Source organism: Vidua chalybeata, chromosome Z (assembly GCF_026979565.1).
Source record: "Vidua chalybeata isolate OUT-0048 chromosome Z, bVidCha1 merged haplotype, whole genome shotgun sequence".
Lineage (NCBI taxonomy): Eukaryota > Metazoa > Chordata > Aves > Passeriformes > Viduidae > Vidua > Vidua chalybeata.
This window is the reverse complement of record NC_071570.1, coordinates 58,426,600-58,449,661: the sequence shown is the minus strand read 5'-3', so window position 1 is coordinate 58,449,661 and position 23,062 is coordinate 58,426,600. Positions and strand designations below refer to the sequence as shown.

The following is a 23,062-nucleotide window of genomic DNA, read 5'->3' as shown; positions in this document are numbered from 1 at the left end:
TGATAAGAACAAAGAAAATTGATTCCTATGGTGATTAATAATGACCTAAGTAAATTAATGACAGCTTAAGTTTCTTACTTGGTAGATTAGGACCAGTAGAGTAAAAATCCTGTTATTAAATGTGTCTATTTCAATCTATGAAATAGGGTCTTCTTTTGTTTATATGGTATTGCTCTTTAAAAGTATATGAACATGTTTACAAGCAGTTTTTTTGCAATAATGAGGCCTAAAATTTTAATATGCAGCTTGTCAACACTAAAGCATATCCTTCAACAGCAAATGAAATTGAGAGTACAAAGGAGCTGCAGCAAAACTATGTTGTATTGGCTTATTGTTATACGAACCGTATGCAATTCATCCTGTCTTTCTGAAATTGCATTAATTATATCTTAAGAATTTTTAGTTTCACTTGCTTCAGTCATTTGCTTGCTGTGACAGACAATTCATCACTCACTGCACGTTTGAAGCTTGCTACATGTTTTGTTTTTTCAAGTGGAGCAGTTTTCTCTTTGCACATCACCAACTTACCTGCTGAATTACATGATAACAAAGGCAGGTGACGTTTGTTGAGTTCAGTGTTACAGTGGAAGCTGTATTAATCAGGTGTCTCTAGAAGATGCCTCAAAAGCACATGGGGCTGAAAGTGCTTACCTGTTGTACCTTTGTGTTTATAAATACAGTTCACTTCCAGTAAAAGAAACGGAAGGACTACATAGAATCATTTGAATTGTATTTGTTATCCAGCTTGGGAGTTCAAGTGCTTTTCAGTCATTTTATCCATTAGACATTTTTTATGAGCTGTTTGCTCTCTCTTAGAAATGCTGTGTAACTGTATTGTGCTTGATAGGGTGAACATTAATTGTGCTAAATAGCATTCTACTATGCATTTTATGTATCCACTATTGTACAAATTCACTTAATACAGAGAATTCCAGGAGAAGAGAATGTAATAGTTTGAAAATCTCTACTCCAGCATCTGATAGTGAAAGATAATCTCACTGTCAAGAAATGAGGTAATCTAACAATCACAGCAGTTTTGTCAGGGATCTTCACTGATCTTGATCCAGAATGGTCCTCATGAAACATGACTGTTGGAAGTTATGACTGTGTAGGGGGGTGGAAGGGCAGTGATCGTGTCAATTGTGGTATTTTTAATAATTCTCAATTGTGTCTCCATTGTATCCTATGCCATTGGGGCGGGAGGCAGGGACTGTAAGTCTGTATAAAGAGGATAGTAGAAGGCAGGTAAAAATAATAACCAGTTATACTAAAAATGTTATTTGTTCATTAAGAATAAATAACTTCCATTAAATTAGGGTAAAGAATCTCCATCCAAGTCACCCAGAAGGCACCTCTCCTTTGAATTGCCAGCCATGTGCTACCATGCCATTACTTACTATATTTTTCTGGTTTCCCATTGTTTCAGTTATAGATTGTATAATCATTGCTTTTAATTAGTATTTTCATCTTCTCTGTGGAAAACAGTTTACACTGCCCCATTTTGCTTAGTGAATTTTTCTTCCATTACTGCAAATAGAATTCAGAGGATTAAAAGTATTTACTGTTTTATCCAATAAGATTTCACTGGAAGTTACCTCTTGATTTAAAATTAGTATTTCCAAGTTCTCAGATCTAACAGGACAGTGTTGGGCATCTTCATGCCTTCTGCACTGTTTTTTAATAAATAGAAAGAAATTGCAATGCCTAATACTGCGCCTTTAACTTACTGCAGATTCAGGGATGCAGATTTTGGATACTTTCATTTCTTAATACTGCTAGTGTTAGGTCCAGGTTTTCCTGGATTTCCTTTCCTTAAAGGTTTTCCCCTTTAAGAAAATACTGCTATTGAAAGAACAGTAGTGAAGTGAATGACCTAAGGAAAATGAAGGAAAAAGAGAGTTTCAAAGTACTTTTTTGCACCTTTTGAGTTTTACTTAGTCTGTATTTCTAAGAACTAATAATTTGGGTTATGTCAGGGCCAAAATGAGAGCAAATTTGATGACATCAGAGATGCAGTTTTCTGAGCTATCTTCTCTGCCCCCACATGCTTTTCCCAACTTTGGCATGTTTCACATAGGAGGGTTTGACAAGGAAGATATTGTTAATAGATGACATATAACTTTCTGGTCTCTGTTTCTTCTTCTGGGAATCATCCCATGAATAAAATCTAGGGATTTATGATGCTTTAGCCTTTCCACATAAAGGGTTAGTTCAGAATCAGAAATTTCAATTGGTTTTATTTTGACTTGTGTTATGTTTTTAAGGGGAGAAGGAAGAACAGTAGGTAGGATTTTAAGTGAAAATCTTATGTTAACTTGACTTTATTTCTTACAAGAGAGTAGTAAAAGGGAGAAAATACTTTTTTTCATAGCCTTCAAAAAGTAGAGTTGTTGTCTGACAAGTGTGTGGGGTGTCTGTCTCCTTTTGTGCAGTAGACCATGTGGACACCGTGGAAGTCAGGTGTACGTATGCCTCAGTAATTTTACCCTGCACTTGCAGTGAATTTCAGTGAAAATCAAGATTCTCAAAAGGTTATATTTTGAGTGGAAATCATGTACCAACACTTTTTAATAACCAAATATGACACAACCTTCTCAAGGTTTTTCTTCTTTCATTTTGCTGTATTTCTTGTTCAGAAATACTTTGTATGCAAATGGACTGGTTTCTTCATTCTTTGACAAACCTAAAATTAAAGATCTTCCATTTCTACTGGTTTAGTCTTTTTTAAAACCAATTCCTAGCATCTTGCTTTGTTTCTTGTGGATTGTTCCTTTTTACTGGACTTGCAAGATGCCACACTCTAAAACTAGTCATTCTGAAAATCACTGTGATTTTTATTGTTTGTGAATATTTTTAATCTTACTTTTAAAACATCAAAGTAAAGGTTAATTATTTTTATATATTCAGAGAATTTGGAATATTATGTCTTTTTCTGCTAATAAGAGCCCTTCTTACAAAAATCTTCCTTGCAAAAATAAAAATTATTTTTACACTTTTGTGGGAAGCCTGAAGTAAAACCACACTGCAGATTCTAAATTAACATAGAGAATCTAAACTTTTAGGAGAAACATTTCCATACTTAAAATGAATAGTATGGTTTTTTCACAACTTCAAATATAGTAGAAACACTTACCAGTATTGTTTTATTTGTCCTTAAAATAGCAAGGTTTTGAATAGGTGTTTTCAGAAGCAATAGGGGAAGATGATTTTTGGTATGGCTTCAGGTGTCTGAGCTGCAAATTGTTAGCATTTCATAATATACTTCAGTGTGCAAACTTGGCAGCTACTTTAACTAAAAGGATAACTAAATGGAAGTCAGTAATTCTCTATTGTAAAACTTGCATGTTTATACAGAAAGGCTCTAGTTTTGTATGCAAAGGCACTGCATGCAGTAGAGAACTTTAATAAAAAATAGTTGCTATTTAATTTAATAGTTTAATTTAGCATAACTGTGTTGTTGTGTAATGCTCAAGGGGATGCAGATATGTTAGTGTAAAATTAGTTACTGTAGGACAACAGGTTATTCTAGTTTGTCTGGAGTCTGCATGCTCTTCATCAACCACAAATGCAAGGTGTTTATCGTTTTCATCTTAGTCTAAGCCTCTTTGGAATACCTTTGTGTGTACATATATATGTATTTTTGTATGTGCATATATATACACACACGTGTATGTGTGTGTGCGTTTTGTATGTGTTTGTTCATTGACTTGACTGACATTCAGCACGCTGTTACTTTGAGGTTGCTTATTCTGAACCTGTAATCGATGCTAGTCAAGTGTGAACCACTTGAACTTTTAGAATAGGTAAGAGCAAAGGCAGCACACTGGACACCCAACACCTAGAGACTGTCTGTTCTGTAATGTGCACATTACACGTGCTTGGATAAGCCTCCTGTTCCTTCCTCTCATACTTTTCCATCCAGTTGACATTACATGTTTTACCATATAAAAAGGAATATGTGAACTGTTTTCTCTTTCTGGTTTAATATTTCCAAGTAACCCATTTCATTCCAAACACAATTACCATGTGGTCTTTCTAATTGTGTAACCGTGGAAATACTTGAAAAGTTAGTTGTCTGTGTAGATTTCTGGTGAATCTTCTTGTAACTGACTTTGCCTGACTTGCATTTTTCCTCACTTTATATACAGGCTGGTTTAGCAGGAGCTCCAGCCCGGGCTGTTTCAGCTGTAAAGAATATGAATCTGCCAGAGATCCCAAGAAATATTAATATTGGTGACATCAGTATAAAAGTACCAAACCTGCCCACTTTTAAATAACATGGCTACTCCGGGTAATACCAAGGAAGAAATGTAATAGAGATTTATTGCATAATTGTTTAGTAAATAAACATGTCTAACTTTTACTGTTTGGTTAAAACTCAAGGTACTGCATAGACATAATCTGAAAAATCAGAGTGTGGAGTTGAATGTTGCTTTTGTCTTGTTTGTGAAATTAAAGGAAAGGGGTAGTTCCCATGTGATTTCTAAATTACATTCCTATGCCCTTGCAAGGCATATCACTGTGTCTCAGCTGCTGCAGTATTTTGGGGAAGTATTTAAGGTGTTCTTTACTTTGTATAACCTATAATGCTGAGGTTTTTTGTATATTCACCAAAGTCTACAATTAGTGTGTTCTTTAACTACTTCTGTTTGTCATGATTATTTAAGACTTAAGTGCAAAATCTGCATGAAAACTTTTAACTCATGTTTTGTTTAAATAAAATCATAACTGGACTTTGAAATACCTGTTTTTTGAAGTCTACTGTTTGCAATAAACAATGTTATTTCCTATTCATGGAGCCAATTGACTATATATAAATACTGTTGTAGCAGGCATTGATGATGTAGTTTAATCTCTGAAGGGCTTACACAGGGGTATTGTGCTGAACATACTGGCTCTTTACATTTGTCACAAAAGCTGTTCATTATTTTACTGAAGGAAAAAACCACCTTTACCGAAGATCTGATTACTTTTGTTTACATATACATGTAGCTACTTATACAATCTGATAGACTTTCACTGATGGTCTGACTTTGTTTTGGGGAAAATGGGCCCTGTCATTGCCGTATGTTGTGAGAAGCACAGAATGGGCTGAGGACACTATATTTGGGCAGCTCAAACCTGTACATGAGAGTCTATCAAATAATGTGATAAAGAAAGGCACTCTGGAAAGATAACGGGGGATACTTTAATAGGGCCTCTGTGCCTGATGACATTTGTGATTCTCTACTTTGAGAATTAGATTTATGAGACACATAGTATTGTCAAGATCTCAGAGAAATCTAAGTGCTATCACCTCTGTGTAAGTTGCTCAGCTCTTAAACTCTTCTGTGATTTAAAAAACATAAAAGGGGGATAGTGATTGTTTTTTATAATCATGCTCTTAACCTCTGTGTGATGTACAAGTCTATTTTAATGAATAATAAAAATATAATTGGGATATTTAAGAACTCCTGCAAAGCCTTTTTTTTTTTCTCCAAAGAAGTATTTAGTTCATACTGTATATGAAAATGCAATAATACTGTATCAAGAACCACACATTTCAGGGCTAGTCTGAGAGGTCCTGCATTGCTTCAGGAATTTGGATGTGATGTAAATTCAGTATTGTATTCCTTTCAGTTGAATATTAAGACATAGTCTGTAGGATAAGCTCTGAAACACATCACATTTTCTGTTTGATCAACAGTAACTAACATCGTTTGGGAGCATTTGAAAGAGAAAAAAAGAGAAATTACTTCTGACGTAGAAAATCTGATATGATCCAAGGAATTTTAATGTATTTCTTAGGGTGGGGGTAGGGGGAGAACAACAACTTCATGTATATTCTTTGTATTACATTTAGTAAACATCGACTGATATACACCATTTAAAAAATGCTTTTGAAAACAGAATGGCTCTCTCCCAAGCTCTCGAAAAGAATATTTATTCTTCCAAGTGAGCTTTCTTAGTTTGAGGCTTCCAAAAATTTCAGATGGAATTTAATTAAGTGCCTCTTTATCATTTTGACCAAATAAATTGAGAGAGTAAACCATGGGGCCATTTCCACACCCCCCCCCACCCTTGTGAGGTATTCCTCAGTAGTCCTGAATTGGACATCTTAGTACAAAACTGAAACTCACCATTTCACCGGCTTTTGCCTACTTTTGTTTATCTTCTTAATGCTTGGCACATGTGACATTGAAAGTAAAGATGTTGAAAGCTTTCATCATTGTTGCCCCTGTTATGATATGGTTAGTTCTCTTGCCACTGGAGGAATAGGACATTTTGAAACATTTGGTACTCTGACCTACAGAATGTTCTTTGGGCTATTTGTTAAAGCAGCTCAAAATTTCAGAAATTCTTCTGAGTCCTCTAATTTTGTCTCACTTTCTTCCCTCTATTTCTTTTTTCAGATTTGTAAGCTTATGTAGTTAAAAAAAATTTTCATTCCTTGCAGAGAAATATTTTCTGTCTTTCTTTGGATGAAACACCCAATAGAAAGTATGTCTGAGATGCCTCTTGACATGAAGCATATTTCAGATAACTACTTACCTGTCAATAGCCAGCCTGTCTTTCATTTTAGTGATCTAGGTTCACTATGTTCTTCGCTTTTAACAATTATATGGCTATTCTAAATTCTGTTGGTTTAGTTTTATGGGTTTTATAACTGTTGTCTGTGCTGCTTTTTTCTGACCTGATGTGTCTTCTGCCAAAAGACTTTTTCTCTGGACAGCTCCTCTACTGACACCAGGCTTTTCATGAAGCTTCTCTGTGACTAGCCAGCAAATACTTAATGTGAGGCTGTAGCTCAGAGCTGGTGCTTCCTTATTCAGAAGATCTTTAGATGGAAAGAAACACTTAATCAGATTTTTCACAGTAAAATTGCACTCCTTTCAATGACAAATTCTCATCCATAGAAGAGACTCAATGGTAGCACTTCCCCTAAAACAAACGCTGATGCTATGACCATGTTGGGTAGCTGAACCTGTCTGCTTGCCACCCCTTTGCCAGAGGAATATCTTTACTTTGCCTGGGGAGGTACTGTCCTCTTACCATGTTGTTACACACTGCTGGGAAGAGGGGATACTTGTTTAATAGAAATTATAGAAATAGTATCTTTTACCTTCTAAGGCTTACCTTGTGTCATATTCAGATATTCATAGGCTTGCCACAATATTGATCTGCTTTTGTTCTTCACCTTCATGAGAATGATGTGCCTTTTGAATTCTTTCTCCTATTTCATCAGTTTCCTGTCAACCACTGCTTAGGATTTAAAATGGAAACAAAATGTGGAATCTGAATGATTAAGCTCTTGATTATGAATTGAAATGTTTTTAATGCTTTTATAACAGAAAAACCTACCCTTAGCAGATATAGGTGTTTGTGTATATGAATGTCAATATAACATAAGTCTTTTGCACATTGTTAAAAAGGAGAAAAGGTCATCTTGAGTCATCGTCATGTCACCTGCAGAAGACAGGCAACTAATTTGACATTCTCCAAATCCATAGGGCCTGCCTTTTAAGTGGTATTGTTAAGGGTACCAGCATGTGTAAATGAATCACTGAAAACCATTTTTCCTAACTCCAGTCCTCTCTTAGAACTGCAAAATGGATTCTTCTAAACAAATAGGGCAGAAAGGATAGTATTTCAGTAGGATGAGTGGGCATTATCGTCTGCCTCCATAGACCTGGAACAGAGCAGCTAGTTTTCCTACTGGGGCAGGGGCAGTAAGTACTGCTGAAAAAACATTTGGCTTTTCTTTTGTTAAAAGGTAAGTATCTCATATTGGCAGAGAATGCTGTCTGTGGTATCGGCAGCACAGACAGTGAACATGCTGTGTCATTGTGTTCTTCTCTCCTCCCTGGACACCACTGTTTTGAATATATTGCAGGGAAAAGGGAAAATTTTACATTACAATTGTATACAGAATTCCTCCTCTTTAACAGCTGTTGCTGCTGAGATTCATTCTGCTTGACATGGATGGGTGGAGGAAAGTGTCGTTTGTTGCAAGGAGAAACAAGTTCAAGCCAAAAATTCAAATTGCTGCTGCCTTCCTGTGAGCTCATTTGACCTTTTCTTTCTAGCAGCACATTTCAAAAAAATGCTAAAATTAGTCCTGAGTTTTACTTAGGCCTATGGTAGTCAAATGAGAACTTGCTACAGTTCTAAGGGTTATGTCATAAAACTCCTTGATACAGAATTATAGCATATGCAGGGCACACCGAAGGAATTGTCTGCTTATAACTGTTAAAGAAAAACAGAGGCTAGGTCTTGCAGAAAATATATTTCTCAACTTCTGCACAGAATATTCATAACTTTTAGGAGAAACAAGGAAAGCAACCAAGTACTGCCAAAACCTGACTGAAGGTGAACAATTAATTTCACAAAAAGTACTGTTTTGTTATTTGCTGTTAACAATTACCATAACAAATCATAAATCTTTTTCCATTGAGGAAAATGATCTGTCCTTGCAATTTTTGGTGTTGAGTGGTTACCCCAAAATATTCAGTTATTGCTTTCATTCTATGGGCAAGAACACAGAGGTAGTTACTCTGCAATGTTAGCTTGGCAGCCAGATCTCTTGTGTGCTGGTTTTGGTTTTGTGGCACAGTAGGAGTGCAGTGTGACCTGGAAGCAACCACAGGTCAAGACACCCTCTCTTTGCACAGAGTAAATATACCCATGATTGGAATCCTAGGGATATTGGATTTGATCCAGTATCCATCCCATGAGGCAGACTGACAGGCACACTTGTGTGACATATTCAACTGCTTTCCTGCCCAGTTGGGCTTTTCTGAGCCTCAGCAGCACACACAGACTTTGGGTATCCCTTTCTGTGCTGGCTCTGCTGTACAACCAGCCAGAAGGGCTGCTGGAGGAATGGAGCAAATCCCTCCAGATTCTTTCTGAACAGGACTATAAGCTTGTTACCAGAGCTGCGTATAAGCACAGGCCTGTAACGACAGCTGTGAGCTGCTTAGATAGACACCTCTCTGTAGCCTCCTTGTTTTTTGTTAGTTTTCACAGATAAATCCATAGAGCTTCTTCTCATAAGATTGTTAGGATTTGGCCAGTAGAGTTGCTGTGGAACATGAGTTGAATGTCACAGGTTGGGATGTGTGCTGGGTAACTGCATGACGTGTGTGCATGGTAGGATACCTGTGTGACCAGCACTCTCTGTGTGCACCTGAGAAACTTCACTGATGTAGCCACAGTGTGTGGCACCCACATCTTCCCTCTAAAGGGCCATCTGAATAAGTTTGGCCCAGCAGTCTGTAGAAGAGAGAAGCAAAACTGAAATGGACTGTGCATTTGAAATAGTCACTGCAATAATTTGCTCTGCTGATACGTGTCAGAATAGCAAAAATCTTTCACAATTCAAACAGCCATCCCATTCCTGAGTGAGGTCCTGTTTTATTTAATGTGAGAACTGTTTGGGATATAGAACAGAACTCATAATTTCTTTCCTTTCCTGAGACACTGTGACATATCATGTGTCATAGCTTGTCTGCCTCTCATACAAAGTCTGTTTCCACAGGGAGCCCTGTCTGTGTCTGTTTGTCTGTCTTTTGTGTGTTTTCAAGATGGGTACTACAGCCAAGTCCAGCAGAGCATATCCTGCCTGCTGTCCCTCCTCAAGGTGTTGAGCAGTCATTCAAGATGTGATTGTGCTGGCAACATGTAAAATATAAATTCAAACTGAGAGACAGTGAGTTGAGTTTACATGTTAGGGAAGCATTCTTTACTGTCTGGGTGGTGAGGCAGTAAAACAGGTTGCCCACAGAAGTTGTGGATGCCCCACCCCTGTAAGTGTGTAATGCCAAGATGGAAAGAGCTCTGAGCAACCTGCTTTAGTGAAATTTGTCCCTGTCCATGGCAGGGGCGTTGGAACTATGTGACGTTTAATATTCAATCCCAACCATTCAGTGATTCTGTGAATATGTTTCTATATAGAACTGTGTTAATACAGACATCTGCAACCTGGCTGAGGTTTCCCTTGCTACTTTAAAATCAAGGGCAGGTAAAGGTTGGTTAGAGACAAGCCCTTCTGTGGACCTTCATGCTGGAACCATAGTGCAGGCAAAGAATGGAAAATGAAAGTTAGTATGAAAGCCTTTTGCCAGAGGGTAACTTGAGACTGCAGTATAGAACTGATGGTCTGAGGAAGCCTGATGAGGTGCTACAGTTGTTCTGGGGGCTATGAGGCTACACAGAAGGCTTAATCCAGGTCTTCAGCAAGAGGTACTTTCACAGAGATGATCTGCAGGAAAAAAAATGGCAGGTGGGAGCAGAGAGAGTATTTTACAATTTAAAGTCACACAGGAAATCAGAAGGAAGGTAAGAAATAGTGCTCATCCTTTCCCTCATGGCATTAATGCAACAAATTGCAAAAGCTTTCAAGTATTACTCTATTAAATGGGCCTCCTTGGTCTTGGAAATTTCAGTTCTTACGAATCTGTTACAGCCCATGTAAGTAGTTTAATGTCACTATAATGTTCCTTTAGTTTGGTCTCAGTTTACTAAAATACTTAGTAATGTACTTATCCAATATACTTATCCAATATCCAATAATTATCCAAAAATATTTACCCAAGTATTCTGAATTAGCACAACACAGGTTAACAGCTGTCCCAGCTGTGTCGCCTCCCAGCTTCCTGTGCACTGCCAACCTGCTTGGAGTGGGGTGGTGTCAGAAAAGGCCTTGCTTGACCCTGCAATACCTGAAATGGGAGTGCTATCTGTGCTGGTTGGTTACAAATCCAAAACATAGCACCATACATGCTGCTATGAAGAAAATGAAATCTGTCCCAACCAATTCCAAGGCAATAGTACTAGGATGAGGGAAGATGATGTGAGAGGGTAGTAGGTCAATAAGATGTTGTATCATGCATGAAGTCATTACTTTAAATTCATTCTTTCATAAGTATGTATGGTGAAAGGCTTCTCGCTAAATCTCACTTAGGTTTCCCAGGAGGCAAATACCAAAGAAAGGGCTTGGGCAATAAGGAACTGGTAGTTTGCAGAGCAGCTTGGAAAGGATGCTGCCCAAAAGCTATAAGAAAAATGAGTGTGATTAAGGTTGTAAAAGAAGAAGGAGCTAAAGAGGCCATTTTATACTCTGAGAACAAAAGTGTGATGTAATTGATAAATCATTTATTGGGTTAAGAGAGAGAGAGAGAGAGAGAGAGAGAGAGAGAGAGAGAGAAGGAGGGAGAGAAAATAGCCATTGCAAACCCAGGTCTTTTTTGGCTAAAGACAAAGCAGCAAGCTTTAAACTGCTGAACCAGCTGACAGTTGCTGGTTGATCTAATTTTGCTTTTCTGACAACCATTTATCTAAAGGCAGCATGAGTGATGAGGAAGCACTAACAAAGATGAATAGAAAACAAATGGATTTAAATGAGAGAAAAGGGAAAACTTGCTGTTTCTTAGTAAGTTCTACATAGTAATAGCAGCATTTGTGAACATAAGAAAGTACTTACACCATGTTTGTGCACTTGCTGATGCAAAACAATGATAGGGCTGCTGTTGGGGTGAATATTCAAGGTATGTAGTATTAACAGATGAGTTCTCCAGTCTCCCTTTCCCCCTAGCCCACTTCTACCTGTGCTACCTATTAAATAAATGACAGCCTAAAAGGATTCCTTCAGAGTGTATGTCAATTTCAGTGCCAAGACTAGGATTCCCAAGTGATGTTTCCTTTTAAAAAAGTTTCTCTCCTGCCCCCCAGAAGAATGAATAACATTCCGGAGTCATTAAGTTTGCTTGGCATCCATGTTTTTCAAGTTTTCAGATATTTCTATTTGTAAGAATATAAGGAAGACAGAGACTTTTGATCAAAATCAAGAGTGAAAATTACAGTTTGTTTCATACTTCAGAGTTGTATTTAGAAATTCTTTTCTGAGTTTGACTGTAATGGTGTCTATCATCCACTCACTGTTCAGTGTGTGCTGTGACAGTCATACCTGTTCGCAGGAGGACACACTTCTGGATTTTCAATTGTCTCTCCTTGTTCTTCTCACTCATCATTCCTTCCTCATAATTTTTTATCCAAATATTTCCAAATAAAAGTTTGAATATGTTGGGAGGGCTAGAATTGTTAATGGAGATGGCAAGAGTTTTAAGTGAGTTTTCAAAACGAAGGTGCTTTGGTCACTTCCTCCCAAGCTGATCCTCTAAATTTTATCTTTGTTGCCAAAAAATGGGTAAAATGAAAACTCTTTAACACAAGTGTAGTATTAAGAAGCAGGCATTCTTTATTTGGGTGAATGCACAGGGACATAGCTCCTCCAAGATCCATGCATGCTGAGTACAGGATTGTTTCTGCTTTTATACTATATTTTACACATATAATGATTGATTGTCCCAGAATAAACATACATATGATAATCATTTCCACAAAATCATTAACATATTTCCCCTCCCTGCTATGCATGTATTCGTCTGGGGGTTTCTCTGGTGGTCCCTGCTGGTTGTAGACCCCACTGTTCCGGGTGACCTGGCTGAGTTGGCAGGGCACTGGGGCTGGTGAACTTCCAGTTCTCCTTCTTACACAATGGGCATTGTGCAGTTTTATAGGCCAGTGGTTTTGGGGAACAATCATTGTGTTAGCTCACCGGGTCTAGACAGTTTATCATCTGGTAACAGCTTCATCAGCTGGAGATAATATGGTGTGTTAGCAGGGAGCCTGGATTCTTCTAGAAGGGATGGGGAAACTGCAGCCTCCCGTGAGCTCTTCAATGCACGGCATGTATGAGAGAGCTGAGAATGTGCTACTGTGGCTTCAGGCTACAGATTCACCCCAGGGTGGACGGCAAAAGTAGAGCTGTGTCTAGACAGCAGCAGGGTGGCTGAATGCAGGGTGTTTCAAGTTAGGAAAAACAGTGAAGAAAATAGTCCATTGCCAGAAGACATACTGCCACATAAGTGGCTTTTCACTTACTTAGTTTGTTACATGTAAATACTGTCCCAAATGTTTGGGAGTTCCGGTGACATTTAATGGCCAAAGACCTATTTAGCATACAGGGTTTCAGCACAGAGCCAGTGCAAATATATTATAATTTTGTTCTGTTCCCAAGTTAATTATTACACCATATGTATTCTTTGCCTTAGCAAAATTGTTCTCTTTCCCCCTTCTTAGCTTCTGAGTTTCCATATAAAAAAAGGCTCACTTGGAGTTTTTGTAGAGATAGGATTATAATCATCATTGTCATCATTACTATTATTACTCTTCTTATTGATTTAGCAGATGAGGGGTTTGGGGAGGCAGTTTGAGTGAAGCACTGGTTTATTGGTGATCTGATGGACAGCTTGGGCTCACAGCTTTGTGTGTGGGAAGACCTCCTAATTCACTTGGGTACAGCACACATGGGGAGCTGCAGACTCCTCACTCTAGCTGGAGACAGAACTGCAACTCTGGTGCTTCTGTGTGAGAGGCCACTGAACTTCCTTGCTTGACATCAGGCAAGAGTGGTTTTGACAAAATGCATTAATTTAATGGATTCAGATGAAAGAAATAGAAAACTTGGGGATGCGAGTGGAATCTGAAAAGGGAGTTTCTTTGCAAGAAGATAAAAGAAATTAAACACAGTTTGGGAAAAGCGATTTGAGAGAGAGGTGATGGAAAAAGTCATGGGAAGGAGGACAGGCACACAGAAGCCATATGTAGAAATTTCTGAAGAAAAAAATCCCAGAAAGACAACTCACAAATGTAGGATGGGAGAGTAGGAATCAAGATGCCACTGGAAGACTCTGGCAAAAGGTGAAGTTCATTAGAGGACTGCCAGATGAGAAAATCAGGAGGGGCTGTGGCTTTGCTGCAGAGCCATTTGACTGAATGAACAATATGGATCCCATCAAGCCCCTGGGGAGAAATATTGGTGAAATTCTGTCTTTGGAGGGCTCTGAAATGTCTTCTCTTGAATTTTTTCAAAATTAGAGTTTTGTAGAAGGTGCTGGGTTGTGACCACAGCTGTTAAGGAGTGAATCTGAGCTGACAGGAATTTTTAATTACAGTTTTCACTGCATGCAATTTTTGTTTAAAACCAAATGTCTTTATGTCTTCATCATAAATGAAATCTTAGTACCAAACTCACATTGATTCTATTTTGTGAACACAGTAATATAAAATATATACATACATACATATACATACATATATATGCATACATATATATATGTGTGTATATATATGTGTGTGTGTGTGTGTGTGTATATCTATATATAAAAAATCAGTTTTATTCATGATAGAGAATTTGCATTAGTTATGTTACCATATTTGCCAAAGTATACAGGTCCAAATGAGTGCTGTACAGCTGCTTAGCCTTGGAATGAACACGTAAAAGTTGTGGTTTTTTATTAGTGCATTGTTTTAGTATAAACTTAAGAGTAAAATGGTACTGCATTTACTTTCTGGTTATGGAATTGTTTGGGTGGAGGGACTAGAAGAGAGAGGAATGTGAATCAAGGCTAGGGCTCTAGGAGTTATTGTTGATGCTTGTGCAGGAAAATGGGATTGAAATTGTGTAGGAGTTATTTCTAAGTGTGCAGGACGAGGCTTAAGCAGGAGATGAGATAGGCAGGTGGAGAGAGAGATACACAGATAAAAGTGCAGTAATTTATTATTCTACTACTTTTTGGAACTCCTTTTATAACTGTAAAAGGTACTTTGTCCAAGATGAATAAACCATAGCCTTATTTACATGGCAGTTTTATCAAGATGACTCTACAGTGTACACAGTGACCAAGGAATAAGCACAACAGTCATAATTAAACTTAATGTATCATGGTTTCTCTGCATTTTAAAACAACAAAATATCTCCCACAAAAAAAATACATACATACCAACATCAAATTTCTATTTTAGGTAGCCACTCTTCTCTTTCCTCTGTTTTCTATTGAATAGAATTGTACAAAAGTAAAGCAGTCAAGAAACTGGAGTTGTAGCTGTCTAAGGTGCGCTTCCAGTCTTAAAAGTCACATGCCTGTAGTTAAGAAGTAATAAGATACAAAAAAACCCAAAAAACAAAACAAAACAAAACAAAACAAACAAAAACAAAAACAAAAACAAAAAAAAAAGAGAGGTTGTGAAGGCCAGTATACTTAAATCTCTGGATTGTGTGTTTCAAAGTTTGGGTTGTGTTTGAAAATGTTCTTGTCTGCCCCTTTTGAGTATGAGAATAACCTTAAAAAGTAGATTTTTAAATGCTTTTGAGTTTGAGGTTGTCTGAGCAAGTGTGACTGGGATGTTTTCAGATCTGTTAATGTAATAGAACACTTGTTGAGCTCTGCCACACTCAGTCATACCACTTGTCACAACGAGCAGCAAGGCTGTGTTACTGCCTTATGTAGAGCTTTGTAGTGAGAGCATAAATGTCCTGACATAAAGGAGATTTAAGATTGTAACCTAAACTTTTTCAGCTGTGATGATTAACTAGTGCTGCTAAGAAATCAGCTGTGCTTGGGGAAAGGAAGAAGGACAAGTACACTGTTTTTTGAAGCAGTTGTAGAACTTCAGGCACAAAACTACCCTATTAACCAGCACTCTATTGTGACTCACTGGTGTAATTAGAAACACATCATGTTTATTTGTATCCCTAAAACTAATCAGCTAAACTTACTCCTCCTCTAGGAGTATTGAGATCCATCTCATGTTTCAGTGGATAACAAACAGAGGCTAGTGTTTTTGTGCTCAACATCATTGTTTATTTAGAAATGTCCCAATTCTCTACCACATAGCAATTCCCAAATGCAATCACTTGTAAATTAATACAGAGCAGCCTGCTTATCTGGGGAGAGAGGCATCAATTCAACAGATTATGAATTTTTTCAAAATTAGAGTTTTGTAGAAGGTGCTGGGTTGTGACCACAGCTGTTAAGGAGTGAATCTGAGCTGACAGGAATTTTTAATTACAGTTTTCACTGCATGCAATTTTTGTTTAAAACCAAAGCAACTACCAAAGCAGCCCTGGTGCATGGACAGCTAAAGCCCTGAAATCAAACAGTGGTTCCAAATTAACAAAATGTTACTATCTACTCTGAACTTCTCACTCCCAGTTTCTTTGCAGGGAATCTTGAAACATCTTGGGTTTCTCCCTAAATGGCACAGGAATAATTTTCAAAGTTGGAACAGTTTCCAGGCACTCTTCCTAACCCATTTTAACCTGTAGTTGTCTTAAGACACCATCTTCCTTACTAGTTAAACTTGAAAAATATCTGTTAAGTCCTATTCACTGAAGGTTAATTGTGTTATTTGTTTTTATCAGACATTTCCCTAGTGAAGACGAGTGTGGGATTTAAGGTGATATGCAGCTAGATTGTGAGGAGGTTAGTGGAGTTTACCAAGACAGGGTGTTTCAAAGGTACTCACTTTGAATCAGACTTGGGTAAGAAAGTTATGTGTGATAAACAGCTTTTCACAATTGGATCCTAATGATATGAAGGTTTACTTCAGGCCTATAGGTTTTTTTCCTCCTTTGCATGTCAGCATTTAGAAAACAAAGGTGTGTTTTTACAGGTTTTCACTTTTCAGAATTGTTTCCAGGTTTTGTTATTGAGACTGATTATTTTGAATGTGAGTACATTCCTGATTATATAAATATGTGATTCTGAAATGCAATACATTACAGTGCTTTCTTTAGTGTAACATGACTACATAAAAACAGTTTGTTCTCCCAAGATCCAAACAAACAAAAATATGTTCTGTATTTACTTCATGGGTTCAACCACAAGAAATTTGAACCTTTTTTTGCATAGTTTTTTTCTGTTTCAAAACATGCAATATCCAACACATTCATCTACCTTGTATCAAAACCACTATAAAAGATGATTTTTTTCTCAGTATGTGACATCTCAAACTAATAGGACATTGACATTTTTGTTTTCTGTATTATGCAATAGCAAAAATCTAATACTTTCAGAAGGTGGAGAAAATTCTTTGTTTCAGGTGGCAGTTAGTGTTATACCGGAGAAATATGCCCATATTTACAGTTACCATTATTTATTTATATGAAACATTATGTCTTTATATAATTCTTCATATCCTTCCCATTTAAGTTATGAAGGTTGTAGGGAGAGGTTAAAAGCCAGGCTTATACCATCTGGAGTTTTTTCTTAGTCTTAAGCACCAGAAAACAGGATCAGGAAATCCAGAGCTCTGACCATAGAGAATATGTTTTTCAAAAATGTCACGCTAGTTTTAACAGAGTTGAACTTTTCATTTGCGACTCCACTCAGAATTAGTGGAAACAATCAGTGTGTATAGCTGCATACTGGGAAAGAAACCAATAAAGCTACAATTTACATTTCTGAGGCCAAGCAGTACTGTTCAAACCAGCTTCCTTGATGCCCTTGCACCACTGTGCATAGAACTCTGACAGGAACAATGGAAACTGAAGATAGATCTTGCTTTGAACACAGGATAGCTTTATTTAACTTTAGTATTTTTTAATGGGACTAAGGGGTTAAGCAAGTTTCATGAAGCGTCTTGAAAGTAGGATGAGGGGCTGAACCCTGTGATCAAATTTGCCAGTGTTGCTCATGCATTTTTGCATTCTACTGTATTCTTTTGGGACCTTTGTAATTCTGGAAGCCTCTTTGGTATTACAGTTTGCACAAATTCCTCTAAAGAGTGTTAAAATTAGCAAAGACTGGCAAAGAGTGACCTAAACAAGTCTGTCTCTCCAGGGTCAACCTCAATGACAAACTCAGCATCATTTTGAAACCACATACCAAATCAAACCACAAAATCCTAGCATTCCTAAATGGTTTGCAACATGGCTGTGTGTGCAAAGACAAGGTCTGTTAGGCCATATTTAAAAGGCATTTGAACACCTAACTGCTACCGTCCTAAGCCAAGGTTCATGAAATAGCTTTGGACCTCTGCTTATGGTGCTCTTTTTTCTAGATAGCAGTAGAACAGTAAAGAGAACAGTAAAGAGAACCAATCTAAATTAAAGTTCTTTCTTTACACAGATAAAAATCTCTTTCTTTACACATATAAAAATCTGCCCAGCTGTAGATGAATGAACTAATGATAGGCTCTGCCTCAAAATAAGGAATTGCAGCTCTCCATCTACCTGCTTATTTGGATTGTCTTCCAGACTTCAGAAAAAAATAATCAAACAAGATTTAAAACAATAAAAAGGGATTAGAGTGTATTTCTGCCACCTGGATTTCATGGCCCAGCTTCTTCTCCAGTGGTTTTGGAGAGCTTGGCTTCTGAGAGTCTATCCACCCAAGCAACAATGCATGGAAAGGTAATCACTAGGGATGCTGAGAAAAGAAACAAGGATTAAACATTAAAAAAAGCACAAGAATCAGTGTCTGGGTGGATGTGTCTTCCTGAGCATATAATGAAGTCTAGTTAACCTTGTTAACCACTCAGTGGAAAGGTGCTAACACCTATGACACCAAAACAGGTGATTCTTGAGGGTTCTACATACTCTGAAGCTCCTACTGGCTTGGGGCTCTTTAGGGTTCACTGAGCATCCTGACTTGGATTTTGGTCCCTAGCCAAGCCGACTGACAGTCGTGAAGGCAAACAAAACAAATTGGTTGGAGTATCATATGAGTACATTATATTTTGAGGAGGGTAAAGGTAAATATTTCTAGCTCTAAATTAATATGAGTGAATCTAAAACAAATTATTCCAGTTGAAAAAGGAATGCAAACCAGGTGTATGATATTCTCAGTTTTCCTGTTAAATAGAAGTAAGTGAGTGTCTGCAAAATGGAGAATAATCTCTCTGGAGTTTTTTAGGAGTGGGAAAGCAGCTACATGTTGCAATGTAGGGACTTTTTTTTAGCTGAAGCGTTCCTTATTTGGATTTTGAAAATGTATTTTCTTCCTACTTTCCATACAGCAGGACACGTGTATTGTTTCCTGGAACTGGAATATCGCCCATTCTTATCCAGAGAACTTTAGCCAAGCATTATTTTCAAGCAGCAATATCCCATGACAATTTAATCTCAAAAAAAAGAGAGCCTGTATTAGAATGCAATTCCTAAAAGATCAGAAATTGTTGTTAGAATACCAGTGTTCCATGTGCTTGCTGAAACTTGGTAAGTAAACCAGAAGGAAAGACAAGCTATTCCATGAGCAGCAGAACTAGTGAATCCTGATTTCCTCTAAAACCATGCACTCTCTCATGCAACACCAAGCCAGTTTCCCTTCCAGTATCCCAGGACATGTGCATCTCAGTAACTTGAAATCTTGCTGTGGTTGCTGTGTTCCCAGTTCACCACTTGCCTCTATATTCTTGTCTCTTTTCCCATCCCCTGTGTTTCTGAGGTGATGGGACAAACACTGGCTACAGTTAAGAACAAGCTAATGAGCCAGGCAGTGCCAGGTGCCCAGGGGACGGCCAAAGCATGTGGGATGGATGGCCTGCCACACCATGCCAAAGGGAATGGTGTATAGCAGTTCCCTCAGCAAGAATACTGGATTTCATTTTTTTCTCTCTGTAGATACAGAACACCTGGGTAATTAGACATCTTTGAGATGTCTGGTTTTGTCACACATGCTGAGATGGATGAACAAAGTCAAAGGTGAGAAAGATAAACTTAAAAAGCTTTCTTCCTTAGATATGCTCATAATATTAATGTATCTCCCACTTAGCATGGATAAGCATAGCTTTAGCTATTTGAGACACCTGGATGGCATGTAATGATAGTAGTATGGAAACTCAGGTATACAAATAAACAATTACTAATCTACTGCAGTTGGGTAATTCAGTTTAGCATAAAAACCAACTGGCTGCCCTCTCATCTTGTAGAGCTGGAGGGTTCATCTATAAATTAGTACATGGATGCAGTGTCTGCTCTTATTTCCTTAGTCTTAATTATGTGATGTATAAAGAACAAAAGTTGAGCTCTACAGATTCTCTTCTTAAAGTTTTTGCTCTGTTTAATAGAGCAACCAGATCTGACTTCCCAAAAGACATATTATTTAGAATTGGATTAATGTGGTTAGCGTTTGGAAAGTTATATTTGTTTTCTTCACCTAGCCATGCCAACTGTGTTCTAACAAATAAACACAGGTATATTAAGTAATTTTTTAAAAAATTCTAATACATTGTGCTTATGGAGTTACAATATCATAAGCATATTGCATATGTTATTAACATGAGACCATCTAGAGAAAAGAGTGCTTTAACCCTTACATGAATACTAATCCAGATTCTTTTATGAATTTATTTCATTCCATTATATGTAATTTTTCTTTCACTATGGATCCTCGCATAAGGCAGTAGTTTAAGTCTTTTCCTCTATTTCTTATTAGGATTTAAGACTTCACTTGTTAAATTTTATATAATCCACATCAATGGATATAACTTCATTACACATTGATCCGCATCAATGCTGTAGCTTGATTACTCTCCAAAGGTCTTTTCATGTTGATCACATTGGGATAGCTTTCTTCATGTGGCTAGGGCAATTATATTAAAGTCTCAAGAGCAAAGACTGTATACTTTGGGAAATGGCTGTGTTAACTGGATCTGAAAGTATATGCTATTCTGTACAAGTAAATGCCATGTAATGGAAACATAAAAATAAGTAACCTTAAAGATTCAAAATTATATGTGCTTTTCTTGCAGCTCACAAAATAACTTTTACTAATGTCTGGTACAGCTGTTATTAATAAAATATGTTTGTGATTCAGTTGCTTACTTCTTTTGGGTGACAAAGTTACTTAATAGACAGCCTTTTGCTTTCAAAGAGATTAAAAATTCTGGAGAATTCAATACCTATCTACCTATTTATTGTAAAAGAGAATTAAGCATCTATCTGTTTCAACTGAGATGCTTGATTCACTCTCTGAATGCCTACAGCGAAGTTTAGTACTTTGTGCAGGTGGAAAGTTCTGATTTTTTTTCTATTCCTCAGCTCCCCTGTTTTATTCTCTTTCTTGTACAGAATACAAAAGGTCCATTTGTCTTTAAGAAATTAATCCATTGTGTATTGTTTATGTCCTTTTGCCTTTTTAGTAGCCTGTAGTAGTTTGTAGTTTTAGTAGCCTCTAGCTGTTGCTTCTACTCATTATTTCTCAGAATTGTTAGTAGCCTTTAGTTATTGTTCCTACTCATTGTTACCTTGCCTTACCTGCCTGGAAAAGGGTTCTGTTGTGTCACAAAAAGCTCTTCAGAGCTGCACAGACTTTATCAGACATGACATCACTCCTTTACAAAGCCTCCTGCTAGGTCTTGTCATTCATGCATGATGGATTGCACATTGCTCATCAATCCGAGATGCCTGTGCTGACTGCTTGTGCCAAAGTGTCTCCTGCCTCTCTTCTCCTGACTTGGAAGGACTCAGCCTTAGCAATCCATTAAAACATGCAAGGCTAAGACAGATAAGCCTCAAGACAAAGCAGAAGTGAAAAGGGGCTCCTGAGATGAGTTGCAGAGACAGATGCAGTGTAGGAGGTGTGAAAGTGTAATTCAAGACAACAACCTTGTGCTGCTTCTCAGTTTTTTATAGGACCTGGAGCATGTCAATACATCCTCAAACAGTATCTCTGCTTTTCCTTGACCTCTGAGCATAGAAAAGCGTTGCTGGCCAGTGAAACCAGCCATGCCCTACAACTGTATAGCTTAGCTGTGTTTGGATGGGTTTGGCTTTATTGGTTACTGAATAATGATAACAGAATGTAAATCTTTGTCTGTGCTTTCTCCCCAAGGCTCTCTATTCTCATGATTTCTTCTCTGCAATGTCAAGATTGTGGTCTTACCCTCACTTGTCAACCCCAGATAAATTAACCACAGGATCACTGAACCTGAAGAGACCTTATGTCTTTCCTGGTGTGTTCTAGGTTGACTGTATGATGCTTTTATCCCCAATCGTCTGTTCTGTTTATGCTGAATAATAAGTTTTGCACCTTTAAGACTTGTTCCAGGAGTGAAAGCAGGGAGAAGAAGCATGGAGTTTGTTTTCAGAAACTGCACTCACTCCACATTCCTGCTGCTGGACTGTGTTGTCTGTGGACAGACAGACAGTGAGACAGAGCTCTCCTTTGCTTTTACTTAGTTTTAGCTAGCTGAGGCAAAGAAGTTCCCTGGACTGTGGCTTTTCCTTTTCTTTGGACCTGCTCAAACCTGCTCTGCACTGAACACCCAGAAGAGCACCGGCAGCTCACACCTGTGGCCCAGAGGGCCGGGCCTGGGCTGCGGCATTTCCAGCGGCAGAGGGACTGATAAGAGACTGAGTGAGCCGAGCTGCAGCCTGGGCAGGGGGGGATTTTTCTGAGTTTGTCTCTCTTTTAAAGCGGCAAGAAGTTTCATTGTTTAATATTGTTCAGGTTTTATTGTTTAATAAACAGTTTTTTCCACTTTTCTCCAAGGAGGTATTTTTTCCCGAACCGGCTGGGGGGAAGGGCCAATTGAATCTGCTTTCTAGAGGAACCCCTCTGGGGATTCTCTCCCAGATTTGCCCTGAACCAGGACACTGGTATTACAGTTGAATGAACCTGATGAGGTTCATCAGGCATTTTAGTGGACCAATTTTCAGGTGTTTTCTGAATCTTCATCTGCCCTGTGCTGTCCATTGTAAGGAACAACAATTTAATATGTAGAGAGCCAAAGGACAGGCCTTTTTGGATGCTTCTAGGCAGTATATACTGTATGATCTTTCTGAGAAGTTTGGGCATGCAGCCAGCTTATTTAAAGGCAACAAATCAAAGACTAGGGTAAAGGTTTCTCTGTTAAACAGCCTAACATGAAAATTCTAAAGTGATAAAAGGCTAAAATGAATAGGTGTGGGAGCAAGTGTCTCCAAACACATGTTAAAGTCAGCATTGTGCCTCTGCCAACTACTCTGTTTTTCTCACCATGTGCTGGCAAGGAGTCTGTGGCTCTTTCAGTATATCCTGTCTCTCGATCAAAAACAAAAGGTTGTTATGGCTTGGATATTGTGCAGAAGCCTTCCCAACCATTGCATAAATCCTTTGCATTTTTTTCACATGCAGATGGTTTATATTTTCCATTCTCTCTTATATCTGCATTGGATAAAGTTTTTTTTCTCTTACAGTGACTTCAATTGAAAAATAAGCGCCCATCCATTTTACCCTTATACTATGTTTCTTTG

General features: G+C 37.9%; 1 protein-coding gene across 3 annotated transcripts in view; it reads left to right on the top strand.

Annotated features, from left to right (window-relative positions):
* AP3S1 (adaptor related protein complex 3 subunit sigma 1) overlaps window positions 1-21,764 on the top strand; it is a 45,951-nt gene extending 24,187 nt beyond the window's left edge. Inside the window, exons 7-8 of one of the 3 annotated variants that reach the window (XR_008435438.1) lie at window positions 19,448-19,528; window positions 21,660-21,764. Coding sequence is in view for 1 of the 3 variants with exons in the window: in XM_053968852.1 (XP_053824827.1) it covers window positions 4,149-4,277 (129 nt within the window). In the remaining 2 variants the exon portion in view is untranslated. Of the gene's footprint in view, window positions 1-4,148; window positions 5,451-19,447; window positions 19,529-21,659 lie in introns of those variants that run through there. The other 2 variants (XM_053968852.1, XM_053968855.1) reach the window with 2 other exon arrangements.
* Window positions 21,765-23,062: the final 1,298 nt, after the last annotated feature.